General features: G+C 41.4%; 1 protein-coding gene and 1 non-coding gene across 2 annotated transcripts; both read left to right on the top strand.

Moving 5' to 3' along the window:
* The first annotated feature begins 13705 nt into the window (after window positions 1-13705).
* On the top strand, window positions 13706-16177 carry LOC125713222 (cardiotrophin-2). Its single transcript, XM_048984191.1, has 4 exons — window positions 13706-13714; window positions 13809-13910; window positions 15220-15429; window positions 15962-16177. The coding sequence occupies exons 1-4, from the start codon at window positions 13706-13708 to the stop codon at window positions 16175-16177; spliced, it is 537 nt and encodes a 178-aa protein (XP_048840148.1).
* trnat-agu (transfer RNA threonine (anticodon AGU)) lies at window positions 13997-14070 on the top strand. Its single transcript has one exon. It is a non-coding gene; the product is annotated as a tRNA-Thr (tRNA).

A 16177-nucleotide genomic window follows, 5' to 3' on the forward strand; every position in this document is an offset into this window, starting at 1 on the left:
CAACAATAAAAAGGTAACTTTTTTAGTGAACTTGTGAGAAATTGCTAATCAGGCAGCACAGAGGAGATGGGTAAGACATTAGCGATGAAGGTGAATATGTTTTCTGTATCGAGGAAAGCCCCGGCCGACGCCTCATGATGAAAACGTATTTAGATTTTGTTTTATGACTCCGCGGAATGACCTGCTCCTCTGCAGGTCAGCTTGTCTCCTTAGTAGCGGCACATGCCTTGCAGTAATTGCAGAGATTAATCACACTGCATGAGGCCACGGGCTACAATGACAGGAGCTATCGCCTGTATCTCCTGAAAGTATGCCTTCATTGTAAGAAATCCACACTATACAGGTACGTTGTCTACCAGCATATTACAAGGTCTGAAAGTCAGATGTTCATGTATTATTGACTTCATAAGTCCACCATTATGTCTTATACATATAGTACCAGGCAAAATTCTGGACACGTCAAATGAAAGTCATTTGCTCGCCAACTACTACCTCAAGCACACCTCGAGGGTATGTAGTAAGCATTATCTTGTAAACAAGGAGAGAGATGGAGTGTTGTGATAGGTGACTTGGCCTCCACAACCCCCCCCCCCCTCCCCCCGACCTAAACCTTACAGAGCTGCTTTTGGGTGTGTTGGATCAAAGAGTTAAGAGCAAAGTAACCAACTTGTGTCCAGAACTTGTGGAAACTCCTTGCAGGCGCTACATCAGGAAGCTGGTGGAAAGAAAGCCAAGAGTCTGCATGGATGTCAAAAGGGGAAAAGCAAAAGGGGACTGTTTTGAGGAGCCTATAATATGAGAACATTGTCAGATGTTGAACGCTTCTCTTGTTCACTGCAATTTTTTACATATATTACTTCATTGTCTTTTACTATAAGGTGAATAACATAACTAAAATACAGACAAATGCATTACAAGCAGGTGTGCCCAGACTTTTGACCGGTACTGTATGAAACTTATTTTGTTGTAATTTAGATGGCAATATATGATTGAGACCTTGCAACCCCAGGTTACGTTTTTATTAATGACTAGACTTACATTGTAATTAAAAATCCATTCATCTTCTAACTGCATCCTTGTCAGAGTCATCAGCCGATTAACCACTGTTATATTTAGGCTCTAGATTATAGGATGCTTTTTGGGTTCAGATCACAGATGTGTGTGAAGGGTAATCACAACCTTTCATACTGTCCTATTATACCACATATGCTAGTTTATAGTTCTTCAGCCTTGAGTCTGGCTAAGATTTTGACTAAGTGGATTGTATTGGTCTGAAGTAGAGGACTGAGATCTATAGTTATAACTTTATAGCAGTCAACAAGGTCACTTGCATCTGAAAACATATATCTTATACGTGCAGGGCTTGACCGGAGGCACACCTATTGCTCACGCGATCTTGTTCTTTTTTGAGCGTTTTATACTGCGCATATGTCAATATAATTCGCTGAGAGATTCCCGTCACACAAAAGACGTGATATATTAAGGCTATATAAATGCAGGGGAAACCTCGAGAGTTTAACCGGTGGGACTGTGTCTTTTCTTGCATTTTAATTTCACTTTGTGGCTCAGTGTTTTGAGCACACCAATAAAAAAATATTATTGCCTACCAGTCACTGCATATTTAGACTATGACTTTCCTTACGGATCAGGCGGATAACTGCTTTAAATGTCATCACTGTTAAAAAGCTGCAATCTGCGTTGTTTTAATGCCCTTCCACAAAGGGGAGATAAACCTAATACTGCAGTGTAATCGCGCCCGCGTTTCACCGTACTAAGCATTTCTCTCCCTTGTTCTTACGCGCAAAGGTCACGTGCTCACGCAAGATAAACCTGCAGCTGCGTTTGACTTCTTACTGCAGGAACAAGTAACCCCCCCATAAACATATACTGCAGTTAAGAAGTGCGGAACTTAGTGGCTTCCGCAATAAACATTTTTTTAAGTTAGCGGTAAATACAATAATTTGTAAACTAATTGACTTAAAAATATATAGATATATTACGCAATAAATCAGTGAGTATCCAGGGTGGGGCCAGAGGTCTTTTTTTGGGAGGGGGGGACCTAAATAATAATATGAATTTAATGCAGCTAGAAAATAAGACTATGTACTGAAAAGTTTTAACTCTACAACGCTTATAATTCAGACAGTGGTGGAATTACGAAATACACATTTAATATATAAATTTCTTGCTGTTAAGGTAAACTTCTGCATTACTTTTGTTCTGAGAACACATGTTTAGCTCACCAGCACTATGAGCTCATTCTTTATCGGTTTATCGTAAGGGATAGAGATATACAGTTACGTAATAAAAGGAGTTTTAAATCAAAGTCTATATTAACTACAAAAATGCAAATACGACGAGGTTGGCCAATGGGGGGGGGGGGGGGTTCAGTCGAGAGTGGCCACGGCCACCCTTTGCCCCTCCAGATCCACGTATGCAATAAACCTACGAATTTATAGCGCGTAAAATGTATTGATGCCGGGAAACAATCAGAAGAATGATAGACATCTCAGCCCTGAATTTCATTAGTAAAGAAATGTAAAATCGTGTTCAGTAGTACATGCAAGAAACTATATGTAGAAAATAGGTAGACGCAAGTCGTGTTGGATACAGTCGCCCGCCAAGCAGCTAAATGACGTAACATCTGAAGAACGAAAGAGGAAAAACAGACCGAAAGTGGTAAAGTTGCGTAAGAAAACGGCAACGGAGAAGTGCAAGCCGGGAAAAGCGTACATATGCACAGCCCTCATCATCACGTGTGTTCCATAAAGTGACACCGAGTGGGTAAAACTGGGAGTCTCATGTTTGTAAGCACCGCTGTTTCTGTAAAACAGTTTAAGCTACTTATGAACGCATACGTGAATATTCGTGCATGCATTAATTTAGGGAGTGCTGTGAAAAAGTTGAACAATGTGTCTTTTTCAACAAATTTGACGAACGGTCATTTGAACAGTATTGGGAAATCAAAAATCCCCACTTCAAACAGTTGGCATGACTTTTTTACCCTTTTTTTTTTTCCAGGAAACATGACACCTGGAATCGGGCATGAGCAACTCCACTTTTGACTCACCTGTCCAGCGCACCTACTTCTGGAAGGAAGTGATGCCCCTCATGTGGGTGTTTAGGTGTATTATTCTCTCTCCCCCCCCCCCTCTAAGGATGTGCCTAAGGTTGGAGACCTCTGTCCTACATTTAGCGCAAGCTTGTTGCACTTTCCCAGAGGGCATCCCCTCTGAGACACACTTCTTTAAGTCCCTTCCCACATTCATAATCGTCGGCCGTCTACCCCCTCAGTGACCCAGGCAGTTCTTGTGACCTTGGCATGATGGTCCCTCGAAGGCTATGACCAACCCAGACCAGCTGTTTATACAAGCTCTGCCTCTTAGTTACTGTCTAATAATGACCAAAACATTTTTACTTGATCTGGTGCATCTGCTTCTAATTTTTAGGTATAATGTGGTGATAAATGTAGGGCTGTACTTACTTTTTCCTCAGAAGATATTAGATTTTTTGTTTAATTGTATAAATGGTTACTAAATGTGACGAAATGTAACTTTTCTAATTTTTTTTTGATATTTCACTATCAGTATCATTCAATTGAAGATCTAATATTTGTCTGTCCGACAGGAAAAAGACAAACATTTTCAAGCGGTGATCTTATTTAACAGCACTACAAATCTTGCTTTTATAATACAAATGAGACCTCGACTATCTTCAAAATAGTTTTGATGTACATTCTACTATCGTTGTTGTTACGATGCCCCTACGTCAGATATCAGAAACTATTGATGATGTCTTCATCACCACCACCACCATCATCATCATCATCTTCTTCTTCATCATCATCCCCAGGACAGATGGAAAATACATTCCCTTCAATGTACCAATACTGGGCTTGTCCAGGGACCTCCGCCTGGTGACCAGAACAGCCTTATTTTCAATGGGTAGTTATCGGCAAAATAGTGCCACCTTGGGGTCAAAGTCAATGGCGCATGCAATCCAATAAACGCTCACACACATGCAGTAGGAATATTAAAACGCAGGAGAATGCACCTGACAAATTATGTGTAGATGTCTATTGTGTTTTATAAAAATCCCTGTTTTTTAGCCACAATGATATGTTGTTCAGCAATTACAAAAGCAAGCAAAAAATAATAATAAAAAATCATGAATAAAGCAGACATGCATAGAAACACGCACAAAGTAATTATCTGGGAGCTACACTCGGGTTTGAGTTTCACTCGGAGTCCTAGAATCCTTGCAAAGTGGACTGTGCCTGTCTATGTGGGACATGGTGACGGTCGCTGCTTTGTGTGGGGTTTGGTTGTGACCCCAAGCAATCTCAGACTGAAACACTGCAGCATGTCAATGGTCATCTATGCTGAATCAAACGGGGACATTGATGAACTCGACACAGTTTATATTCTGTACAAAAGCTGTAAACAAGAAGACCTTTGAAGAACGAGTATATATCCATCCATCCATTTTCCAAACCGCTCATCCTACTGGGTCGCGGGGGGTCCGGAGCCTATCCCGGAAGCAATGGGCACGAGGCAGGGAACAACCCAGGATGGGGGGCCAGCCCATCGCAGGGCACACTCACACACCATTCACTCACACATGCGCACCTACGGGCAATTTAGCAACTTGACAAGTTTATACACACATAGGTGTATGTGTGTATAAACTTGTCATGCAGTCATAAAATATGTCATAAATAAACCTTTATGAATATAGGGAAAACATGGTCAATGAATACATACTCTTCAGACACTGTTTTAAGGCCATTCAAATACCCTGTACTTTCTGCTAAATTCTGCTGAATGCCACATTTCCGATTTAGCTTCCGACAGGGTTACCCTAATGAAGCTGAGGAAAATCCTTTCACTTCCACAAACATTATTAAGCTAAGATGCTACATAATTTTGTTTCGGTGTCTGCGTGTCATTCTCAGTTTGATGCAATTCTGTACTAGTTCAGTTCTTTTTTTATTGGTCTGGAAAAACACCAGTTCGTATATCTTCCATTATGGTCCCATTACCTTTTTCTGTCCCACTGGGGAATCCTAATTCATCATGCTCCTTGGCCCGAAAGATCATCAGTGATGGTTACTACAAGTACAGAGATACATATTAGAAGTAAACTGGTCCGTAAGTCAGCCAAATTAAGTGATTTGGAACCTCAGAACCTTTCAGATGCTTTACAAAGTGCTTATGAAACTCTGACCAAGAACATGCATGTGGTCCTGAACCGAAAGCACATTCGGACTTGAAGTACAACTTGAGACACCAGTGAAAATCAAAGCTCCGGAAAATGATGTGTTACCGGTGGTGTCTGCTGCATCAAATGAATGTGATGTTGTTAACTATAGCAACCCAACTCAGCTTGTTGCTTAATGGTCAGCAGCAATACTGGTTCTGATTGTGGGCAGTGGTGGCTTAATGGTTAGGGAAGCATGCTTGCAATTGGAAGATTTCAGGTTTGAATCTCTAACCAGCAAGGTACCGCCCCCTAGCGTAGCTCCATAGGTGCTACATTAGCTGCCCCCTGTTATGTCACATATGGGTTAAATGCAGAGGACACATTTCGTTGTTGTGCACTGTGTGCTGTGGTGTGTCGACAATTGATCGCTAAAGAAAGAAATCTTCTGATTCTGAATAACAATACGAACCTCTAGTAATTTCAAGTCTGTTCATTCTAGCTGCTTAATGAATGAATGTTACATTTACATTGTGCTTTACAGAACCAACTGGGAGCCAGAGTAACCACCAGCATGGAGGATGTAACAGCAGCAATTCTGCCCCCACACAGTAGCTAAGGTGGTAAAGGGGCAGGAGAGATTTCACCAGTTAGATACAGGGGATGTAGGGCCAGATTTGAAAGGGCTACAGTGGGCAATTTCAGCCAGGGCACCGGGTTACCACCCCAACTTTTTCTAAAGATGCCCAGGGATCTTTTATCACCTCAACGAGTCAGAACTTCGGTTTTATGTCTCATTCGAAGGATGGCACAAATTTTTACTTCACTGGGCGCATTTGGGTTCATACGGACCACTGGATGATCTAACCTGTCAGCCACACCTAGACCTGTTCCAGCTTTCCTAGATCATCTCTTATCCAAGTACCGGCCAGGCCCAGACCTGCTTAACTTCAGATGGATTACTTAGCCTGAACTGCAAGTGGTATGGCTGCTGACAAGAGGGCAAAAGCTGTGTGTTATAATACAGTCGATGTTGCCACATAACTTGCGGCACAGGGCCACGGTGAGACTGAGACGGTGAGCATGATTCTCCGCAGAGCAGGTCCTGGAAATTAAGCGCAATTAAGTGGCGGAGAATGTAGAACCTGGCCCAAACGGCTTCAGGATCAACAAATCATATCTACATATGTCACATATAAATAATTTTTTCACAAAATAAAGGACATTTATTTCTTACTCTTTTTGCTAACAACCATTTCTTTCCAAAACCGCAATCAGATCATCCATTGAAATGCAAATGTTTTTTTCACCTTCCTTCAGCCGAAATATTCAATTTCACTCTCAATTTACTCATAGAAACCTTCAAAAATCCCAACAATCTAGGTACCAAAATAAAGCTTCAATAACAATTTTTCAGGGGAGTCATAGTGAAATCCCACAATTAACCACAAAAACACATCATGGAAATGAAAGTCAGATCCCCACTCATCAGGACAGGGGGCACCCCAACAGCCTTAATTCAAAAACAATTAAAGATAATGACTTAAAATATATCTTTATTTGGCATCAAAACTAAGCATTCTGACTTATTAAATCTAACTTATTATTTTTCAGTTTTTACCTGCCTGTACCTATTTGCAGACACGTTTATGAAAAATGGCTTTCACAGATGCCATCTTCACTATTCCCGCAGCAGAGAGTTTCTTGAAGGTATTCAGGTCCAGTTCCCCTAATGTGGAACTGCTGGCTGACAGCGCAAAACAGAAAGCGAGGGCTGGTCAAAGTAAGTAAGTAAGAGGCACTTTGCAAAATGTAAAACTGAGGGAAAAAAAAGCCGCGGTTGGAGAGATCCTCTCCCCGGCACACGCTCAACCCTCTGTTTCGCAGTGAAAATGCAGTGCTTGGCCAGTGTCGCTGCATGCAAGCGGGGCTGAATATTTCTCAAAATTAGACAGAAGAATATCATTTTTGGTTGTAAAGGTGAAACTGCACACGGGGAACCCCTACGAAGAACTGCACATGTGAGGAACTGTGGAAATGGCTGTTTATGGAAGCTTCTAGAAAGGAAATAAAACCAATTAAACTTGCTCATAGGGACAGACATGCTAGAATTAGAATCTCAAACACATTCACATATGAAAGGAATTTGACTTGCTATTTTTGGGTGTAACAACAAAGATGAACAATATCCATCCATCCATCCATTTTCCAAACCGCTTATCCTACTGGATTGCGGGGGGTCCGGAGCCTATCCCGGAAGCAATGGGCACGAGGCAGGGAACAACCCAGGATGGGGGGCCAGCCCATCGCAGGACACACTCACACACCATTCACTCACACATGCACACCTACGGGCAATTTAGTAACTCCAATTAGCCTCAGCATGTTTTTGGACTGTGGTGGGAAACCGGAGTACCTGGAGGAAACCCCACAACGACATGGGGAGAACATGCAAACTCCACACACAGATGAACAATATGAAATGTACAAACATACAGATATACAACTGTACAGACTAAAAGTATTAAGTATGAATATGAAAAATAAAGACTAAATACAAATATACAGACCCTAAGTACAATATGCATGTATAAGTACAACTGTGAGTATAAATGTACAGCTGATAATTACCAGAGTACACAATATGGTGTAAGTATATGATGATAATATAGACGTGTATATGCTTACATCCAGTAAATAGATATGCATATATATATATATATATATATATATATATACTGCACGCAGAGACACACACACACATACACACGCGTGTGTGTATATATTTATATATATATTTATATGTGTGTGTGTGTGTGTGTGCTGCATGTGTATGTGTATATATATATATATATATATATATATATATATATATATATATATATGTGTGTGTGTGTGTGTGTGATGTGTAGCAGTGTGCATTCCAGAACAATGCTAGAACAGCTGTGATAACATCTCCTGTTTACATAACCTAAATATGTCCTGCTGCTTTGCACACAGTAGAGGAATAAATTGCAAGATTATATAATTTAATTAATCTACAGTTCTTCATATAAAATCATCCCAGTACAGAGTATCTCATCACTTCACAAGTCATGTTACTGGTTACTGGGATTATTCCAAATTTCTCCTTTTTGCATGTTATTTTTATCATAAATAACGCAAAGCATACATTATGTAACTCACTTTGAACAGGATTGTGTAATAAAAATATATCAAGAAAAGTAGTAATGTCACATAATTATGTCACAATGAAACTCTTATAACCTGGGTGAAACAGTCAACTTTCGGTGGCTGGAGAATGCAAAGTAAATCCCCCATTCCCCCATCTTGCAGTGGTCTAACCCAGACTACTAATGAAGTGTGTGTGGCAGACTAGAAATGCCCAAACTGAAATTATTTTAATTTGATTTCGTTAGGAGATCCCAAATGCAAAACTCATACATACACCCACACACAGACCACATTCACAAAACGCAGCATAGGGTATGTACAGGATTCGATAAAAGCACCCTTTACTGGGAACTGAAACTGGGAAGCGTCAGTGGCTCCATAACCATCACAACTTCTGTCATATAACAAGGCCTGTCCAGGGTGTCTGTCCAGGGTGCCTGTCCATCTATTTAGCTTAAGGCCTTTACTGATTTTTAAAAAGTCTGAAAGGTATTACTATTGTGATATTTCATATTTAAATCAACTATACATTTCCCCCATCTTTAAAACTTTCAGTATGCATTATTGATGCAAGCTTTACTGAAGAAGTTCAGAATGTTTTTCAAGGGTGCAACCTAAAAACTCATCCCAGAGCTTGCGTCATACACCTTTAGAGGAGAAGGCAAAGTGCTCTCGGGGATTCAGAGCCTCAACTTTTGCGGTACAAGTGCAAATCACTACCTATTGAGCTCCACCTGCACTGTCCTACAGCATTCTTCAGATCCTATATGGTTATAGCTGGACTCATTAGAAAGGCATAAAACACTCTTTATTATCAGATGTACACTGGGCCTTTGTAATGACCCAGACTGTGAAAGCCTGCCCGCAATATTCTGGAAAGGACTCATTTCCATCTAGAAGATCATGGTTCTAATCTGCTGAGTGTGATTTCTTGCACTCTGTCTGTGGCTTTTGGTTGACAGTAGGAGGCTCTGAAACCTATGCTGAACAAGGTTACCATCTGCCCTCAAAAATGAATGGCTTAACCCACAATCAAGTGGTTTCGTTTTTGGTTTCCTTAGAATTAAACCAACTAGTTGTTAACACATTGCCAGTTTGAAGCCTCATATCTCCCGTAAATAGGCATAAAATTTAACCAGCTGATATTGTCAAATGGGTGACATCACTTTGGTATGTAAAAACGGTTAGTTGATGGATGGATGGATGGATGGATAGATCATAATCAGAATTCACTTTAATGGCCAGGCAATACAAAGAAGCATTGGCAGTATTGGTACATACTTCACTGGCAACATAGAATATAAATGAAGAAAAATAATTAATAAATACAAACAATATTAATAAATATAAACATAAATATAAACATATAGAATTTAGTTTGGAAAATGATAAAGTATTGATTAGAACCAAGTTCCCAAATAGACACAAATAAATAATGTTAAACATTGGATGGATGAATGGATGGATGGATGGATGGATGGATGAGGGATAAAGCAAAAAAAACACAATATACATTGATACAAATAAAAAAGACAATTGACCAAAACATGCAGTGTGCAAAAGTAGGCAGAAACAGAGGGACTCCTCCGCACATCGTGCTCCTACGATGGGACCAGCTATAGAAAAATCAGTAGAACAGAAAAAGTACAGCATCGGCTGTCAAGTGGCTTCATACAAATATGGAAATACTAGCAAGAAAAGTTTGCATCTGATACATAACAATCTGTCCTAACCTAGCATCTGAGGCTAAAGAGACTCCTGCAGGAAGTTTGTTCAAAAGAATTACCCTCCAAGCAGGAACAGGACAGAGGATTCCGACTGGGGTTTCCTTTGCCATAACCCCTGTGGTTTTCACATTTTCTCCCTTGCAATAAATTCATGCATGGGTGTTTGTGAGCACCGCGCGTGTGTGTGTGGGCGTACATGTGTGGGTGTATGTGTACGTTACCGGGGGTTTCTGAAAGGAAGCTAAGTCATAACTTGGGAGAATCGAGACGACTGACAATAAGTCTCTGGAAAAAGAAAGTCGTTTTCTGCGTCAGAGCTGTCAGTTACAATAACAAGCAGGGCTGCTACCTGTAACCTTGGCTGATTAGACCCACCTGAGACAGCCGTGATGGTCTAACCAGCAAATGAGCAGCTGCGCATCTGTAAGGCGGCAGCACAAGCTGAGTTTTGGGCTCCCAGGAAGGACCCGAGTTCCAGATGAAACCAAAACATTCTAGAAACCTTTACGCAGCTGCTTAAAACCCAAGGTGCTGCAAATGTGCAACCACTGAACTGACCTCTTAACTATTGCTTTCATGATACATATACTAGGTCAGCTGATGAATAAAGGTGGAAAACAATAGCTTCTCCCCGCTGCTTGACCCTTGACTCAGTTTATTTTTTCTTTACAACCAAATCGAGAGCTGCAGGGAGAATGAAAAATCAAGACTGTTACCAAAATTCCATTGTCAAGAGCCCATTGCTGCCCTGTTTTTAAGAGCTAGTTTATTGTATTTTAGCTACACCTGATGACAAATTTCAATTTAGCATCAATCAAGGCTTAATATGCTCATAATTTGTTCCTATTGGACAAGATGTTGCAATGAGATACGTCAACATTCGCCAATCCACACTGTTGACACTTAAGAGCCCGTGATTTGGTTGGTACAGTGTATTGCATAATCCAAATATATTATCAGTCATAACGGGCATTCTAACCAAGTTATATTTTGAGATGACCTGTGGTTACGGGGGTTTCCGAAGAAGCCAATCATTTAAGCAGGAAACACATAAATACACAGAATGAAAGTAGTAAATGGTCTTTATAAATATGTATCAGATTTATGGGGCTGCATCCATAGTGTGTTTCACAATCAGACTGAAGTTCACACGACTGGGAGGCAAACAGAATAAGAGGTAAGTCAATATGCTTCTGATTTTCCTGACCTGTGTGTCATATGGATGCCAGAGTACTACTGTCAAATGATAATAATCATTATAATAATAAAGATAACAATAATAATAATGGTTATTCCGTCACAGCTTATCCTAATTTTAAATGCTATCATTACAATAATTTAATTGTTACTATTATAATTACAATGTGACAAGGAGTGTGGTAGGGGCATGGAATCCCTTGCATATGTACCATTATAAAATTATATAATGTGCTCCTTTGTAAACTTTGTACTGGAGACTTTTTTTGTACTTTTTCACTTGAAATGGTTAGTTGGGTTATACTCTGCTATTAGATTGCACAATTAGCACTATAAAAACTATTTATGTTCTTTTTTTGTAAAAGTTGTGTAAATCATGTTGCTGTGGATTTCTTTGCGTAGCTTTTGTTTGGGCAAAATTACCATTATATTTTCCTGTTCTTAGCAAACTCAAACAATGGCACTACAACACTAAACGCAGATAGTTTGTTGTGTTAATTGATATAAAGATCTCGTTTAATGCTTTGTAGCTGATGAATGGGGAAAATGCTGAATTGGTATCAGTATCAGCAGATATTTAAAATTTTAATATCAGTAAGGAAATCCTTAGGCAGCTGTAGTTTACAGCAACTGTTTTGAAACTTATAACCAAACCAGTCTTTTCAGTATCCTCCCTCTTCCACTGATATTCTTCCCTGCCACCTGGGCATCTTTCTCATCGGCTCTCTCTCCTTTTTCCAGGATGGCTTTCGAGTGCCAAGTCTTGACTACAATTATACTGCTGACCCTGTGCAGCCATTCCTTATCAGACCAGCAAGGGGCGCCTTCCTTCAAAAACACTATAGCTTTTACAAGAAGGATTCGCCTTCGCGTTCGGGCCCTTCTGCAACAATACGTAAGTCTCCCGACTGTAGCATATACCTCACTGTTTCTGCACGCACGCGCACAACCTAACCTAAGAATTTCAAGATTCAAGGTTACTTTACAAGGAGTACAAGGAGTGATGAAACAACGTTTCTCCACGGCCCCGGTGCAACATATACTACATTTAACGTCACTGTAGCAGGGCATGCAAGGTGCAATCAGACAGTAAATAAATAGTGCAGAGATAATAAATAGTGCAGAGTTGTAAGCTTCGTATGATTTGTGGAGTCTCACAAGGCAGTTGGCAGGATTTTCCCCAACATAACTACAAAGTGCAGTAACCGAATAAAAAACAATACAATGCAAACAATAATACACAGGACTATAAATGGACAGCACACAATTCCAGTTTGTAACAGTGGAGGGACGTGAACCATAATGGCTGGTATTGCACATGATTAATATATTGCACAGGTCAGTTGTATCACTAAATTCACAGTGACAGAAAGTTTAAATATATAGTTATATTTAGTAAATATATAGTAAAATTAATAATGCTAAAATGGATGCATAATATGGCAGTTTTCCAGCAGTGCCCTGGTCGAACTACTCTTTCAGCTCCCCCCCCCCCCCAATAAAAATTGTCTAAAAATAATAATTATTAAAAAACATATTTTGTCAATTCGTTTATATTACCGACATTTCACTAGCACAGGGTGTCTGTCTGCTAACTACCTAGCTCGCGCCTGCTTCACACGAAAAGTAGTGAAATGTTAAAATAGAATAGAACTGCACCTGTGGGGAACTGTGGAAATGGCGGTTTGCAGAAGCTTTTAAGAAGTAAATAAAACCCAGGTATATAGGTCAATTTGCACTGTTACGACAAGAAATTATCGCGCCTTCTAACCTTTATACCTCGTAACATGAAATTACCGCGTATGTTAACAAGTATACGGTAAATACATACCGGATCACGGATCCGCGAAAATTTCATTGTACTGTTTTTTTATGAAATATTTTAATGTGTGGGGAGGCATGGTGGTACAGTGGTTAGCACTGTTGCCTCACACCTCTGGGACCTGGGTTCGAGTCTCCGCCTGGGTCACATGTGTGTGGAGTTTGCATGTTCTCCCCATGTCGTCGTGGGGTTTCCTCCGGGTACTCCGGTTTCCCCCCACGGTCCAAAAACATGCTGAGGCTGATTGGAGTTGCTAAATTGCCCATAGGAGTGCATGCGTGAGTGACTGGTGTGTGAGTGTGCCCTGCGATGGGCTGGCCCCCCATCCTGGGTTGTTCCCTGCCTCGTGCCCATTGCTTCCGGGATAGGCTCCGGACCCCCCGCGACCCAATAGGATAAGCGGTTTGGAAAATGGATGGATGGATGGATTTTAATGTGTGTGTATCTCTCTCTTTCGTGGTTAGCGCACACATAGTTTTTAACAACTTTTAAATGAAATTGTACATGGTTTAAACTATAGAAATAATCACATACTACCATTTTTAGTGACTCTACCAAACATCCGCGAATCCTCCTAACTTCGCGAATGGCCGAAGTCTGACTGTACCTGTCCAAGCATGAATGAAAGCACGTGGTCTCATACTGCAAGGCTGGCTTGCATAACAATGTCTACATGTGTGTCTTTACAGAATAAAGAGCAGCTAGGTGACAGGTACTTTGAGGACCGAGACCTGACGCTGCCCACTCTTCCCTCCATCAGCACAAAGTTCTCCGACTGGCAGGCAATGGAGGTGCGTCTCAGATGAGAGATATTAAAACGTGTAGGCATGTGTGTAGAACTGTGTGTAGCATGTATGTGGAAGCGCACTTTTAATACGGCGCTGTGGCTTAGATGGTTAAAGCGCCTGTCTAGTAAACAGGAGATCCTGGGTTCGAATCCCAGCAGTGCCTTACCTGTTGCGTCATTTAATTGCATACGAGAATGACCCTATGAAATCTCTATTATGTTGTCAAGGCACCACAAACTGTTAATACACTGTAATTAAACGAGACACATACACTTGACATTTGCAAATGCGTAGTAAATTAAGCCTCTTAAATAAGTAACTTAAAGGAAGCAATATCGCTTACATTCAGTCTTTAATGGCCTGGATATATATAGGCGTATGTGTATATATGGCCGTATATTTATGTATGTAGAGCAATTTCTAAACAAGTAGAACTTTTTACGCGTTTTTAACACCTTTCTAAGCTCTTGCCTCGGGTTTCACCTCACCCCGTGTCTTGCCTTATTGGCTGTAGCTCATTTTCCAGCCGCAATACTTTCACGCCGACAGAATTTGGACTCACTGATATTTTGCACCCGAAATATCTGGCGGGCGTCTGCGACGCATCGGCGACTACGTCAGTTCGCGTCTTTTAACCGTTTACACACAGCAACACATAGCACACATAACAATCAAACGTCGATTTACAGGGCCGATCGAACACCGATTTGCCCCTAACCTGGGGGGGGGGGTTTGTCGGCGATCCAAACACTGTAGGCCAGCAGAAAATCGGGGCTAAAATCATGTAGTGTGAACTGAGATGCTAGTTCAAATCCCACGGTTGGTGGAGTAATCATATCATAGTTCAACTTTAAGCAAGTCTAAAAGTCAAAATTCCCAGTGCTTCCCAGGTACCAGAAATATAGCTGGGCCTGTGTGTTTACCATCAATCTCACTCTCTTCTGAATGTGTCTAATTGGAGTGCAAATGGAATCTGCAGAGGTTAAAACGTTGTTGCTCTTGCTATCCGTTCAATGACAGTAAAGGCATTTCATTCAGATTTGATAGATGTGTATGAATACATCATATGTGATATGTAGCCTATATTTTGTGTATGTTATGGGGCATTTGTTTGTTTGTTTTTTGCATTGACACATGGTATAGAATTGTGTTTCTCAACCTGGTCCTCGGGGACCCCCCAGACGGTCCACATTTTTGCTCCCTCCCAGCTGGGCAGGAGCAAACCCTTGGATTGTCTGGGTGTCCCCAAGGACTGAACCGAGACATGGATCCACTCACTGAGGTGTCTATGTGTGCACATGCATCGTAACAGGATAGGGACCGTCTGAGCCAGGCCTCGCACAACCTGCACATCTTCTGGACTCACCTGGACGTGAAGAGAAGGCAGCTGGAAACAGAGCATCAGAGACAGAGGGTGGGGAAGGACAGTTTCCTGCAGGGTCAACGCGCCCCTTCCATTGAGAAGGCCATGCTCAGCGTGCAGATGGACCTGCGTGACCTCATTGAGCATGTCAGTGCCCAGGTAGGCGCATGACTACACATAAAGGTAGACAGGCAGGTGTACATGCACGTCCAGATATACCTGTCCAAGAAAATAAGTATCACACTGCCAGAGAACATGCCTGAGAACTGAATTATAACACTATTAATCTGACATGTATTTTTCACTCTGAATTAGCACTCCAGCTAGTCACTAGAACAGGGGTAGGGAACCTGATCCATGGAGAGCCGCTGTGGGTGTGGTTCTTTGGGATGACCTCTCAGTCAGCCAATAATACAGCAGAGGTTCACAACTCCAGTCCTGGGATTGGTTGATTAAGAGGTCATCCTAAAAACCTGCACCGGCTCTCCATGGATCAAGTTCCCTACACTTGCATTAGAACTAAGCTCACTATGGAACAAAAAAAAAGAAAAAGTAAAAAAACACGGCAATGAAACCATAAATCAATAGGACTTAATCTGTTGTATATTAGTCGGTTGAGACAGTTCTTATCAAAGCAGAGCGTCTAATTTACGTCGCAGTGCTATGACACTTCTCTCCATCCCCCTTGCAGCTGCACAGGTTAAACGGCACCTCTGTCTCTGGGCCCACCCCCAGTCCTGTCCTTGACTCCACCCCATTGGAGACATCTAGCTCCTCCCTTCTGCTCCCCACGCAGAAGCTGTGGTCCAGTCGGCTGCAAGGCTATGTGATCCTTCGGGACCTGGGCCGCTACATGGAGAAGCTGGTCCGCGAATTCATTCTCCTGGCAACCAAGCACCACGTATAG

This window comes from Brienomyrus brachyistius, chromosome 18 (genome assembly GCF_023856365.1).
Source record: "Brienomyrus brachyistius isolate T26 chromosome 18, BBRACH_0.4, whole genome shotgun sequence".
NCBI lineage: Eukaryota > Metazoa > Chordata > Actinopteri > Osteoglossiformes > Mormyridae > Brienomyrus > Brienomyrus brachyistius.

Coding starts and splice junctions, on each gene's coding strand:
- LOC125713222 (XM_048984191.1), top strand. Junction 13,911..15,219: donor CCGACTGGCAGGCAATGGAG/GTGCGTCTCAGA, acceptor GCATCGTAACAG/GATAGGGACCGTCTGAGCCA. Junction 15,430..15,961: donor TTGAGCATGTCAGTGCCCAG/GTAGGCGCATGA, acceptor TCCCCCTTGCAG/CTGCACAGGTTAAACGGCAC.